Below are 13,958 nucleotides of genomic sequence, written 5' to 3' on the forward strand. Positions count from 1 at the left end.
ATAGTAAATTTAGTAACAGTTGCCATTTTCTGCCAATGTTTCTGCATTTTGGGATAGGACCAAATTATATGTTCTAAATTCCTCTTCTCGTTGCAGTTTCTCTAGGAAAGCTTTTAAGGCAGTTATTTCATACCTCAAAAATTACAGGGAAAAGAATTTTCTTGTGCTCATGAGACCAATTTTCCATCCAGTTCCAGGCTATCGCCTGCTTCCTGCATAGCCTCATTCTTCCATTTCCATTTAAAAGTCAAATGCTTCTCTCCCTCATTTAGCTTTCATGTTGCTCAAGCTAGGCACCTAGTTAAACTTCCACGGCCAGTTCTTTTGCATCCAACTAGGACTAATTTGCTTCTCAGGAATTGCTGCTGCTGCTCAGCAAATCTGGCCCTGCTGAAGAGTACAGGTATGAAAGGCTTGAAGAGGGTCCTTTCTCTCCCTGGCAGCCCTGCTATATAAAGTTTTCTGTTTTTTTATTACATTATCTGGTGTGTCTTTTTTTGTTTGCTTTGTTTTTGTTTTTTGAGAAAGGGGTATTTTAATACCAACCCTGAATTTTCATAACCTCTGAAAAGAAGACTCTTGATTTTGCAGGAAGTTCAGCAGAAACAAGAATTAGAGCCAGCAACAGGATGTGGCACAAGGTTTACTTGTCCAAATTTTATAAAATTTACTCCCAAGTTTCTGTTTACCTCAGAGATGTCTGCAAAGGATGAGAGGCTTCTACAGACAGTGCCTGATAAACTAGAAATATTGGTTTTTCAAATCAGTTCTGTAGGTGAAAGGGGAGTTGGCTTCTGTTCCCTGCAGCATAAATTGTAAATAAGTAATGGTGGAAGCACCTGTTTCCTTCTGGGCTGGTTTATCTTGTTTTGCTTAGTTGCAAAGATTCTGTATGTGCAGGTGAATTATTCACATTTTAGAAAAGAATCAGAGGCATCAGCCAGGGGGGCAAGTCAGCATTGTGGCTGCCCTGGCAGCACCACCACTGCACAGGAAGTGACTGTGTTCAGTTTTATCTATTCCATCCCATATCTATTCCATCCATTGACCTGCTCACTCCAAACCAAGTTTTACCTGGAATCTGCTCCTTATTCTTAAGGGCCGTTGAGGACAGAGGAAATAGTCTGAAGGCACCCCGAGATTCCACATCAAATGCTGCAGGAGAGATGAGATTTGGATCTTATGTTTGTAGCTCAACTCCACCCATAACATTACAAAGAGAAACTCACTAAAACTTCTGCCTAAGAGGAGGATTGAATAACACATAACACATTGTAGATTTTGATTCAGGTTTTTAATAAATTCTGCCAGTAGAAGCTTTCAAAGGCAATGATATATCAATAAATAACAGTTAAATTGAGTTCCTGAGAAAGAACCTACCACATGAAAGAATGTCAGATAGATGTAAATAACAAAAAAATGGCATTACTATATAAAAAAAGCAGTAATACTGAATCTTACATGAACTGTCACAACACAAGCACTGCATACCTCAGAACATTCCTTTCATACAAATGTAAACAAATACACAATCATTTTTGTTTAGTTTAGGCTGATGAATTCATATGTTGTTGCTTAGATATCTAAACAATGGATAGGATAGGATATGCTAAAACATTAAGGAATAATATGTGGAATAATATACGGAAAAAATAATGAAGCTCCAGATTTAAAAATAAAATAAAGCAAAAACACATTAAAGGAGTGTTTTCATCAAATGTTATTAGGTCAATCACTTTAAATAGGACTGTTACACTAATCTGAATTACGGATTTTTGTGTGTGTTTACTTATTTAGTTATATATAATATATATGCAAATATGTATGGCTTAATTATCTTTAGTATTCCGATATCATCTTGAATAATTCTCACTTATACATACAGAAAAATGCATATTTTAACATAGTTAAAAACAGGTATTTCAAAGTATGCCTATAATTTGACAGAAATGAAGGCCTATTGTGCTCCATCACAGCAACATTTTAACCTCTAGACAACGGGACAGAATGACTTACCAACAATGCCAACATTTTCCAATGTGCCTAAAAGATTGGGATCCTAAATGGATACACATGTGGGCGTCTGATGTCTGGAAAGCCACGTACCTCCAGGTTCCATAGGTGTCTGTGGGGCTGCAGGCACCCAGCCTCAGCCTTGCTGCACCCGGGGCTTCGGGGCGTTACGGGAGCCCCGTGCTGGGAGATGCTCCAGTCTGGATGCTGTGCTGCCTCTGCCAGCAGGAGCCACGGCCTCTGTGCTGCTCCCTGCCCGAGCCAGCCCCATCCAGGCTCTCCCCACAAATCTGATCCATTGTAATGTTCTGGCTGTTGGTCCACGTTGGGAAACGTGTGTGCCCGTGACATGTGCTTGCTAAAACCATCTATTACATCAGACCACAACATCACTACTCAGGTATAACCTTTGCAATCTGTTTTACAAAATTAATATTGGATACAATCATAAGAGGAAACCATCCACACAATACATTATCAACACACGGTTTAAAATGGTCTAATTTTAGACCCTTAGAAAAATGAATCCACAGGACCTGCCTGTGAATGGCAAGAAAAGGCCATTTCAAATAGAAAACCACTGCTCATGCAACATTCTTCACACACTAGACAATGAAATCACACCCAAGTTGCCACTTGCTCACACTTTCTATTACACTCCAATAAGCAGAAGGAAATAAAGCAGCTTTAAGGTTATGTCACAATTTTGAAATGTGGAAAATACATATAATAAACAAAAATCACGGTGTGAATACAATGGCATCAGTAAATTTAGAAAATTAGAGAGCAGTTTTCTTTTTTTCATTTTCTTCTTCTTTTTTTTCTTTCTTACATTATTGCACAGAGACCTTTCATCACATGTTCTTCAGCTTTATGCATCTTCCTAAATGTGAAGTAAGTGCTATGGATAAAATAAAAATGTAGAAAAGAAGAACAGCAGCATGATTTGTCAAAGTTAATCCCTATAATTTAGTAGGAAAAAAACCCTGCTATAAACAAAATATAAGTGCTCTTTATTCATTTAAAAAACAACGCTGACAGTTGCAGAAGTCTGTAAGTGTTAATCTGAGTTAGGGGGATGCTGACCTCAAATAAAAATAGGCCAGAAACGACAGACTGCTGGCCTTGCAGATTTTGGTGAAGACCAGGATTTCAAGTGTAATTATCAACAAAGTTATTTACAGTAGAACTGACCTGAACTTTCAAGAGTGCCATCTTTAGGACCTGGTCCTGCAAGCTTCTTTTACTCCCCAGGATGTCTCCAGCCTCAGCTGAAGGTAGACAAGTGCTGCAGGATCAGCTCCTAAAGGATCAGTTAAAGGCCCTATTGGATTTGAGATTAGTCTTATCTGGAGTACTCTATACAATAATTTACACATATACAGGTTGACAAGCTCCAGTCTGATCTACCACACCTTTATCTTCTACATCAGATTTCTCAGACTGGCAAACTTCCATTCCAGAAGGTTTGGGATACCTGAACGGATACCCATTGTCATCAAAGAATCTTCGGAAAGTAAACTCATAAAAAGCATGTTCTGTGTGTTTGTTGTTGGAAGAGGCTAGTGGATCCCAGGTCCTGGTGCTGTCACCACTAGCATCACTCCAAGGACTTTCTTCTTCAACAGGATCAAAATTTGAAGTGTCCATTGGATGGCTGATCTTTGGAACATAGGGAGCTGGCTGCCTACGGATATCGGTAGAGAAGTCCATAGAGTGAAAGAAAGAATGGGCTTTAATATCATCTGCTCCATTTCTTCCAAGCCTGTCCTCAGCAGCACAGCAGAGCTTTGTGATGAGATCAGTTGCCTCAGGGCTCAGCTTGATCTGTGAGGGAATGTGCAGTGTGCTTTCCCAATTTATCACCTGCAGGTAACAAAGGTATTAAGGAACTTCTGATCTGGAAACAGAACTCTTCCAATGCCCAACATGAACTGTACAGGAGAGCACACGTAATGAGCCATCTCACAGTCTGCATAGTTCACAGCTTCAAGATTGCATTTCCTGTTAGCAATTACTCTAATGAACCAGAAAAACATTGTTGGCTAGACAAAAAGAACAATTCCATTTTTTAAAAAGGCAAATTCCTTCCCGAATGTTCCCATAGTCAGATTTGAGAAAAAACTCAGTTTACACAAAGGAATTACTTCTCTTTGTCTCCACAATGTAAACTAGGAAAAGTGGTCACAAGACAGATCCCCTCTAAAAAAGAACTATCATTGCTCAATTTTGAAACATTTATATTGCCAACTGCAATTGTCACTGGCATATCAGGTACTAATAGGCACCCTAAGGAATTAAATGGATGAACTTGTGCTAGAGAAATCACAGTTCTGCTAAGAAGACTCATAAAACTAATATCTATCTCTGCAGCTGGACAAGTCAGTTCTAGTCTGATATTCAGTGGTTTCATTTACTGGCAAAAGATGTGTGCTTGCACAGAACTATTTAAAATCAGACTTTTTTAACCATTACTCCTTTCTCTAGCAAAAGAAAGAGGAATAGGTCTGGAAAGGGAAGGGTTAAAGTTTTGCTACCACAGACTGGAATTTTGCTTCAACTTACCTTCAGCTGGGTCTCTGTGGGTGTAGGAGCCAGGAAAGGAGGCTGTCCCACTAACATCTCAAAGAGGATGACACCAACACTCCACCAGTCACAGAGCTGAGTGTATCCTGAAAGGCAAGTCACAAGGTTGACCTCCACTAGCCAAGGAGAATGTGTGAAGAGCTACTTACAATTAAGGATTAAAACATACATCATGAACTTCTGCCTTTTCTCAGACAAAAGGTTTGTGACTTCTGCTTGTTGACCTACTTTACTGCTGCTTACTTCAAGTAAAGATCTAATCCTATTGTCCTTGAACCTTTCTGAATAAATTCTCAACAAAAGTGAGTAATGATACTATCGTGAAAAAGAATGAAGGAGGGTTTTTTTGTGCCAAATCCCACAGCAGCACAAACTGAACCTCAAATAACAAAATTTTTTAGCAACTGATGTCCACCTTAGGTTCAGTGGAGGTGACTCCACGACTTTGAAAAGCTGCTGAAAGACACAGCTTGGCTCTACAGACAGAAGAAAGACACAGATGACTCTCTGGGAAAGTTACAAGCAAAGGAACAACTTTAATCACTTAATTGCTGTGACAAGACCAATAAGGTGTATGTTTAAGATCTGAAAAAAAAAAAAATTAAACACTGATTTCAATGGAATTTGTGTAATCAAATGATGTAGGATCCAATGTGAAATTTCTTCTTCTGAAAGATCAGGCTTAGGATCTAGCTTGCAGACAACTCTGAACACCTGATCTCCTTGCTACAGTGACCATGTCAGTTCTGCATGGATAGTCACCAAGTACTGTCCAAATTCCTCAAGCTAACCTTTTGAATGTAGGGTGTCCAGAGTAAATTGTGGAAAACTTTCTGTTGGGTTCCAGAGGTGCTGGCTGGGAATATGAAGGACATATTTCCACAAGTTTACATAATCCATGCTGATGTGGCCCATCTGAATCAGTGATCCAGAACTGTCAGCTGGCTACTCACTGGTCTGTGTAAACTTGATAGGGGTCAGAGTTGTGCTCCATGAGTACAGATAATCTGCTTTATACTTGAAAAATATCACTGCTAAAATTATCCAACACATTTATTAGCAGCCTCACTCAAAGGCCTCCGAGTGTGGACATTGCACACACAAAGTATGGCCACCCCCAGTGTGGTGATGCTATAAACACTGGAGCATCAGGAGTTCTCCTTAACCTGAGCTAAGTGTCTGTGGCCTTCAGACAATCTTCCAATGCAGCAAGCTTATTCAAGGAAAAAAAAAGAAGTGAAACAGGAGAAAAATCCAGGTTTTACGAACCTTTACGAAGCAGGACTTCAGGAGCAATGTAATTAGGGGTTCCAACTAATGAGTGGGCCAGACATCTCTGGTGCTGCTTCTTAGCTCTTTGTTCCAACGTCTTCAGCCGATCTCCACATCGACAGTTGGACACATCATCCCAAAGATCACTGGGCTCCATGCTGTCTTGTCTGATATGGCTCCCTTTCAAATGGGAGAGAAAGTTCACATTCATGGTCATAAAACTTGACACACACACAGAGAAGTGTTTACTCAGATCCAGAGCCATCTCCTAGTCTCACTGAAGAACACCGATTGAACTTTAAACCCAAGGTATTTTTAATGCCCTCCCATTCACAACTGGTTTTCCATACGAAATGTCCAACAAAATGTCTCTGTCTCAGCACAAGGAAATATAGTTCCATATGGGGGACACAGAACTATGGAGTATACTTAAGTTAGCTGCAACAATTGTTTACCATCTCTTTGCCAACAGACACCAGAACTCAACAGCACATACAGGAGACGCACGGACTACTCCAAGTCTGTGATGAAATTATTTCCCCACCAAAACAGACCCTCCAAACAAGTATAAACTGAAAAATTACTGCTGTTGCAGTGGACAGCCACATTACTGACGGGTTTTGAACAAACAGTATTGAAAACAAAAGGACTGGAAACAAGCTAATTGAGTGAGCCAGACAGAGACACATTATATTGCCATTGACTGCTTGTCCAGTTTCCTGATCTGGTGTTTTTGCTAACAAGTAAGTGCTTGTTTTAAAATAAATAACACAATAGCATCCCAGAAAAAGGGTAAAAATATTACCTTTCTGATAGTATTTTGAATTGTGAGTCCACCTAAATCCAGTACACAGTCCAAAGTCAGTCAGTTTGATATGCCCATCGAGGTCTATCAGAATGTTGTCAGGCTTGATGTCTCGATGAATAAATCCCATTTTGTGCACACTCTCTATGGCCAAAGTGAGCTCTGCAATATAAAATCTGGCCAGACGCTCTGGGAAGACCTCCATCCGAATCAGCAGGCTCATCATATCCCCACCAGGGATGTAGTCCATCACAAAGTACAAATTGTCTTTATCTTGGAAGGAGTAATAGAGTTTAACCACCCACTCATTGTCTGCCTCAGCAAGTATGTCCCTCTCTGCTTTGACATGAGCCACCTGATTCCTGTTCAGCACATCCTTCTTTCGCAGAGTCTTCATGGCATACAGGGCATGGGTGTCCACTTTGCAGGCCAGGCATACTTCTCCAAATGCACCAATACCCAGAGTCTTGATTTTCACAAACATAGATTTGTCCATTTTGGCCCTTTTAAGTCTGTTGTAGTTGGACTCCTTCTGGTAGAGAATTTTCCTCATTTGTTCCTGTTCTGCTTCACAGAGGCCAGCCTTTACAAAGGAAAGGAAACCACAAGAGCTAGTACTGTTATATTCATAGCAAGAGAAAAACAAATGAGCATTCCCAAAACACATTTCTCAGAAAAATTAACTAAGAACCAGAAAAGATGTATTTGTGAGGGATATACTCTCTTGTCTGTCTGTTGAGGTATTTCTGAAAAAAGGGCAAACTCACTGTGTCCAAACTTGTTGCCTGAATTTGCAATATCTGAGATTGGTATGCCTGTCCCTTTTGGCTGAACAAGAAGACATGGGGCAATATTGTCAGAGAGGGGAATACAATGTAACAAACCTGACTGTGGGATTTGGTTTACGCCTTTCAAATGTGCACTTTGCCACTGTGCTCCACTACATGTATGTGCACTTAAGCCCAGCTTAATTTAAAATGAAACTTAAACCTACATGCAACAGTTCACTTTGTTCATGAATGGTTCCCCAGGGCAACTCACATTAACAGTTCCTACCTTGGGTGCTGTTTGTTTGGTTTTGTGTTGCAATTAAAAAGCTGGGTTTGACCTACACATTCCCAAGTGCCTTGGAACCTTTAGAAATTGTGTTTCTTCCTTTGCCATAAACATCCTCCACTCTCAAGGTTTTTAGATCTCCTGAGCATCTGTTCTATAAACTTTTCATTTTCCCCTCCCAAAATATGTACATAAAATCCTCAGGTTTGGTCTCCCTTCAGCCACTGCAGCCCAGACCCTGGTGCTATTTCCCTCCTAAATGTATAGTTTTCCCTATGCACCCAAACTGTAGAACAGCTGGCCTGTCCACCTCCTGTCTCCAGAGAGCCTCCCAGTAAATGCAAGTAACATTTCACAGGGCTGTGAGGAGAAACCTCCTGGAAAAGAGAGAAGCAGCTGGATCCAACCAGATTTCCCCCACCTTTCAAGACAGAGCCTGCAGAATGCCAACTCAGCCAACTTCAGTGTCTGGCCCTCTGCTGAGAACCACTGGTGGCCTCCACCAGCAGAAACCCCTAGGCTGACCCCCAGGCTCCTCTGACAACTCACTTCCTGCAGCATGCTCTTTTCTTTCTGCACACCCCAGTTCCAAAATCCTGAATTAACTGGCAACAACTGAACTACTTTTGAGAGAAAGATCAGTGCCTGGTGAGAAGGGGCCATTGGGAGGGTGGAGGGGCCTGAAGCTCACTGATTAGCAGGCTAGAAACCCAAGCATATACCCACCCACAGGGCTGCTGCTTAGGCTGATCTAATTTCACATCTGTAGTCTGGGTATCTAAAGATGAATGTGGGCAGCCAGACTACGCAATGAGATCCCCAAGGTATAAAAATTAAATCTGTATGAATTAAGGATGGTGTAAGTCTACAGATACTTTCAGAACAGGTAGGATGAAGTTTCAGACTGAAGGAAACAGCCAAATCAAAACAAGGAATACTGTTTTTAAAATGAAAGATAACTACATCAATGCATAATAGAGAAAATATTTACTTTTTGGGGTAAAATAAAGAGTGTGCTCTGTTCTTGCTAATTCTAGAATAATACAATATTAAGATAGCCAAAATCTCCTGCACGTGTGTTTTCAGTCAGGGATAAGGTTTCTAGGGGAAGGAGTTGTTTTTGTTTATACCTGAATTATCTCTGAATGAAGGAAAGCTGAAAAGTCAGAAGCGAAGAACTAGCACAATTAGATCCTGTTATACCTCTCTAGAAATCATTCCCTATCTCAGTCTCAGGAAAATACTCAAGCAACACAATACAACCTGTACTTGCAGGGAGGACAACTATTAACTGTCAGTAACATGCCAATGTTTCAAGAGATTTTCCAAGAATGTTCTCTTAATTCTAACCTCAGTAAACAATCTCCTGAATTTTCTGGTGCAATGTGAGAATTGAATCAATTGACTCTGGAAACTGACTGTGCTAGGGAAGATTGGGTAGTTAATTATTACCCATTATGTGTTAATAACAGCTTTCCTTAGAGCTTATCCTTTAATGCAAAAGTAGACTAGTCATATTCCAGTCATGCCTAGGAAGAAAAAAACCCCTCTTCCTCTTCCAGAAATAAAAATTAAAAACACAACTGCCAGACCAACCATCAGAGCTTGGCAGCTTTGTTTTAACCAGCACTATCAGAGAGTCAGCTTAGATTCGAGAGCTGCAGTTAGGCATGAAAGAAGTTCTATCACCCAAAATGCATCTCCCCGAGACCTGCCTCTAGAATGAGTTCTGGCAACAGTCCCAAAATCAGTTCAAGTTGGTCCAATATGGTGACTTGCATGACATTATCACTTTCATGTGTTCAACAGACAACTTTCAGTCAAGATTACACAGTCATTTGAAAATATGGCACAGCGACTGCCGAACCATGGCTTTGGTGAATGGGCAGCAATCATGGAACAGCGAGGAGGAACTCGAGCAAAGAGTTTTGCAAGAGCTGCCAAAGTAATGCCAGAATTATCTCAGCCTCAAGCCTGCCTTCTAAGTTCTTACCTATAATATGGGGGGATTTTGCCTCATTTTACTTTTCTGGTGTGAAGAAATATCATTTCACATCACAGGTTTTTCAAACAGCCTCCCAGACCTGCATCCACACTTTTAAGGGGATACAGTCTGGTACAGGGAGTTGTCTAAGATGTACTACTTCAGTGGATTCTGCCTTTACAAATTTTTTTTTTTTTACAAATTAAAAATAACAATAATCAATTTTACCCTATTAGATTTAATCATAACAAAACAAGAATTACTTTTGCCATTTCTTGCTCCAATTGTAACCTTCTGTTCATTTTCTGCTGGTAGGTCTTTATGACATTCTCTACATGTTGCTCCATGTAGAACTTGAAGGCAAAAGGTGAGTAGCTCTTTATTCGGGATTCCCGCTTTTCCTCATCTTTGCCATTTTTTCGCACAGGCACCGGAGACGTTTGAATCTGCTTTTTATCTTTGCTCGGTTTTTCAGCTTTAGTGCTCTTGCTGCTTTTGTCATTTCGCTCACTGCTCTCTTCGGCCTTGTTGCTTGTTGAACTGGGCACCACACGCAGAGTCTGCTCCACGCCCATGCACAAGCAGTTGATATCAAACTGCTCAGAGGTGCCAGGAAGTAACAAATGCTTGGGATAGGGTGGGGGTGGACACCGCAGCTCCTGGTTACCATAATCCACATCGAGCTGGTAGGCATTAGCTGCTCCAGGCGGTGGCACATGCTGCTCCATGATCTCCAGGCCATCCACAGCCGGTGCCTGTGCAGGCAGCCACGCAGGGTGGGAAGGTCCCACTGCAGTCTGAGGCTCTGGTCTCATCACTCGCATGCTCTTCACTGGCTGGAGGATATGAGCAGATGTGACTGCCGTGATTGTGTTTGGAGATGGAATGGAAGGATCGGGTTTTCCTGGAGGAACCTGTCTCATAGACACTGTCACTTGTGGCTGTTGCTGGTGGTTGTTGAAGGAGTTTGTTCTGCTTGGCACCGCGGCATCAGGTCTGAAGGATACATGTTGCCGTGGAGATGTTTCTATTCCTGGGTTTTGTACAGAATCTCTGCGTGATGGTGTTGCTGCCTGCCACTGCTGAACTTGAGGATTATTCATGTCATAGAGGTCCATGTTTAGGCTATTTCTGGATGGAGTCAATAGATTTTGTGGTGGACTGTCTGAAAAATCATTAGCAAAGGCTGGACCTCTGGATATCACATGCATTTGATGAGAAGAAGGACTTGTCTGTTTGTGATGAGAATGTGAGATATACAGGCTTGCTGGTGCCTGCTGAAATGCGTGACCAGTACTGTTCTGAACAACTGCCCCTTTATTTGGGAGATTGGCATATCCCCCCTCCTGCTGCATCTTGTTTTGGAAGGATGGACTCCGCTGAACACCATATCCCATAGGTTCCCCCTGCACCATCATGTGCTGCCTGCTGTAATGTTGGCTGTTGCAGCCATGGGATGCCTGCAGCTGCAAGGCCTGACTGCTGTGATTAGCCACTGGATAATTAATCACAGAAGACTCCATATTTGCAGGGTAAGCTTTCTGCTGATGGCTCGTTGGTGCGCTGTGAGTGCCTACTCCAGAGGATCGCTGTACAGGAGCAGTCATAGCTGAAGACTGAGAAGTAGAGATCAAATAGTCCATGTATGGCCTGGGAACCTCAGTAAGCATATTTGCACCTTCTGCTCCAAAGCCTGTCCCTTCATAGGCAGCATTACTGATCTGATGGTAGGATGGAAAAGATTCATTTGATCCTTCAAAGCTTGGCCTGCGGGTTACATTATTTGGCACAATACCCTTTCCTTTATAAAAAGAATACAGAAGAACGTTAGGAAACAATTCAGGTGAACCAATTACTTTGTATTACTCATGCATCTATACATACATACACACACATGCACACTGCTCAGGGAGTATTTGTTTTAAAAACACCTTTCAAAACTTAAATGAAACACTCTGAACATTTAAAGTTATAGGTGCCAAGTATTCCTACTGATAACAAGCTACTTGCTCACAATAATGCTCATTCCAGGAATCATCAGGGAGTCCTATCAAATCATGAAAATAGAAGCACAAATTCCGTAACTATGAACTCATCAGACTACTCTACAGCCTTTCTTAAAACTGGACCAGTATTAGCAGTCATTGCTCTGTCAGGAGGAAGCTACAGAGCAGAGTGTTAAGTACAACAACAGGAGAAAAAAAAAGCTCCAGGAAGGACTTTCTATACAAGCTAAAGTCAACATTGCTATAAACTACTAGGCCATCACAGAGTCCATCTTCTGCAAGTGAGCCACCTGCTCACACTGGTTTTCTGTTTACATCTCTCTCTTCCATCATTCTCAAAAATCCCTCTTTCCTTTCCCTTCATTTAAACAAAGGCATAATACAGTTTGTCCTGTATTCCTTCTAATGTGTTGGACACAGAGTACCCACTCACATTACTCATCTTCCATCTGTTGGGAAGGAAAATCTTTCACGGTGTCAACATATTAATCTTAGCTTGAAGAATGTGCAGAGACAAGACAGCAGCATTCCTACAGTGGAAGTGTTAACAGTACTTTTCATCAGTTCTTTGATCTGAGGACAAATTGCAGGTGTATAAAGCACTGGCTGTGCTAAAAAGACAAGGGGAGACTCTGTGCTGCTGTTATGTTTTTATTCCCCTCCTGGTTCTTTAGCTCTCACAAATCACAGGACTTGGCCCATTTTTACCTAAACCATTTCCTTTTAAAATCCTGACTTCACAAAGCCTGTAAAAATAGCCATACTGACATACTAACAAGCTTGAACAGTGCATGACAAGCTTTTTGCAGTACAGCACGCCCCAGCTGGGCCAGATGCAGCACACCTGAGCACAGCTGCTGACTCCTCACCTTGACACACAAGCCCTGCTGCCTACAGACACACAGGGATGTGCATGGTATTAAGAGAGGTTTCTGCACACTCTCTGCACACTTAGGGTGTGCACCACACTAAATGACAGCCTCATAAAGAATGCAATGTTTTGAAATGGAATCAGGTTGGACAAATATCAGAGATCTTTAAAGCAAAATCTATAAATGGCAGCTCTTTCTCCTGTGATAACACAAGGCCAGCATTAATGAGGCTCTTCTTACAACAACATCCCTCACAGTTCATCTGCTGGGACACAGTGAGATGCACTGATGAAGCTGTAGCAATCCAAAGCACCCTAAGAGGTTGCTACTCTGGCCTGGAAGTAGGAGGCAGCCATAAAACCCATTTGTCATCTCTGCCACCAGGATTCATCCTGAGCCTTGGGGCAAGCTGACTTTGCTTTCCCTTATCAGAGGCCACAAAACAAAGTAGCAGCAATAACTGTCCTTCTTTGGGACACATAATTCAGCTGTGCAAATAACCCTGATGTCAAGAGAGACATAATGCCCACCTCCTAGATTTGTACACCAAAAAATCTGTTGTGGTCCAATGGGAAAATATTTGGATTTGAACAACAGATTTCTGTTTAAGAGGGTGGACTATGAACATGTACACAGACAACTCTTTGGAAGCAGGTGAGCTGTGTTGAGGTTCCAGCCCAGCTGGCCTTGCAAGCTGGCACTGTCTCCTAACTGCTGTGGAACACTGCTGTCCAACACTTCTCCCCAGCAGTGACTCTACTTTAAAAACTAGCTTATTGCAAGAAAGAAGAACACAATTAAAAAAAAAATCATGCTCACCTGGTGAGGTTTGCTTAATTACACGTACTATCTGTTCATTTCTAGGATCCAAGTAGCTCATCTTACTGATGTACTCCAGGGCTGCCTCAATACTTCTGCTCCCTGTCTGCTTCAGGGCTCGGACAGCCATCTCCTGCACAGAGCAAACAAGAATTGAATCATGTTGTGACAAAACCCAAGCACTAGACTGCAAGCTGAAAAGCAGTAAGTGTTCTTACATTAATAGGAGCATTTTAAACATCAGTTCACAGCTGCCTGAAGCCAAATGGACTCATATTTTGAATGCATTTACATGCCTTACACAACTCAAAAATCATAAGAAGAAAATAACAAACATACAACCTACCCAGATTCTAGCCATTAAAGAAGCCTCAAATTAAAATTTCAAGAGCCCTTAAAACAATCTTTGAATAAGGTATGGAAAAGCCAGCATAATTTCACACTAGATGAAATGAAATTTAATTAGCTGTTAGTATTTGGGAGCATGTCTCTTAGTCACACCTGAACACAGTAAAAACTTTATCCTTCCCTTCACCACAAAGAAT

General features: G+C 41.4%; 1 protein-coding gene across 1 annotated transcript in view; it reads right to left on the bottom strand.

Moving 5' to 3' along the window:
• Positions 1 to 1,278: 1,278 nt before the first annotated feature.
• LATS2 (large tumor suppressor kinase 2) overlaps positions 1,279 to 13,958 on the bottom strand; it is a 49,544-nt gene continuing 36,864 nt past the window's right edge. Inside the window, exons 3-8 of the mRNA XM_030234766.2 lie at positions 13,414 to 13,546; positions 9,980 to 11,517; positions 6,677 to 7,259; positions 5,869 to 6,051; positions 4,579 to 4,685; positions 1,279 to 3,879 (exon numbers count right to left, since the gene is read on the bottom strand). Coding sequence (XP_030090626.2) covers positions 3,385 to 3,879; positions 4,579 to 4,685; positions 5,869 to 6,051; positions 6,677 to 7,259; positions 9,980 to 11,517; positions 13,414 to 13,546 — 3,039 coding nt within the window. The 3' untranslated portion in view covers positions 1,279 to 3,384. The remainder of the gene's footprint in view (positions 3,880 to 4,578; positions 4,686 to 5,868; positions 6,052 to 6,676; positions 7,260 to 9,979; positions 11,518 to 13,413; positions 13,547 to 13,958) is intronic.

This window comes from Serinus canaria, chromosome 1 (genome assembly GCF_022539315.1).
Source record: "Serinus canaria isolate serCan28SL12 chromosome 1, serCan2020, whole genome shotgun sequence".
Lineage (NCBI taxonomy): Eukaryota > Metazoa > Chordata > Aves > Passeriformes > Fringillidae > Serinus > Serinus canaria.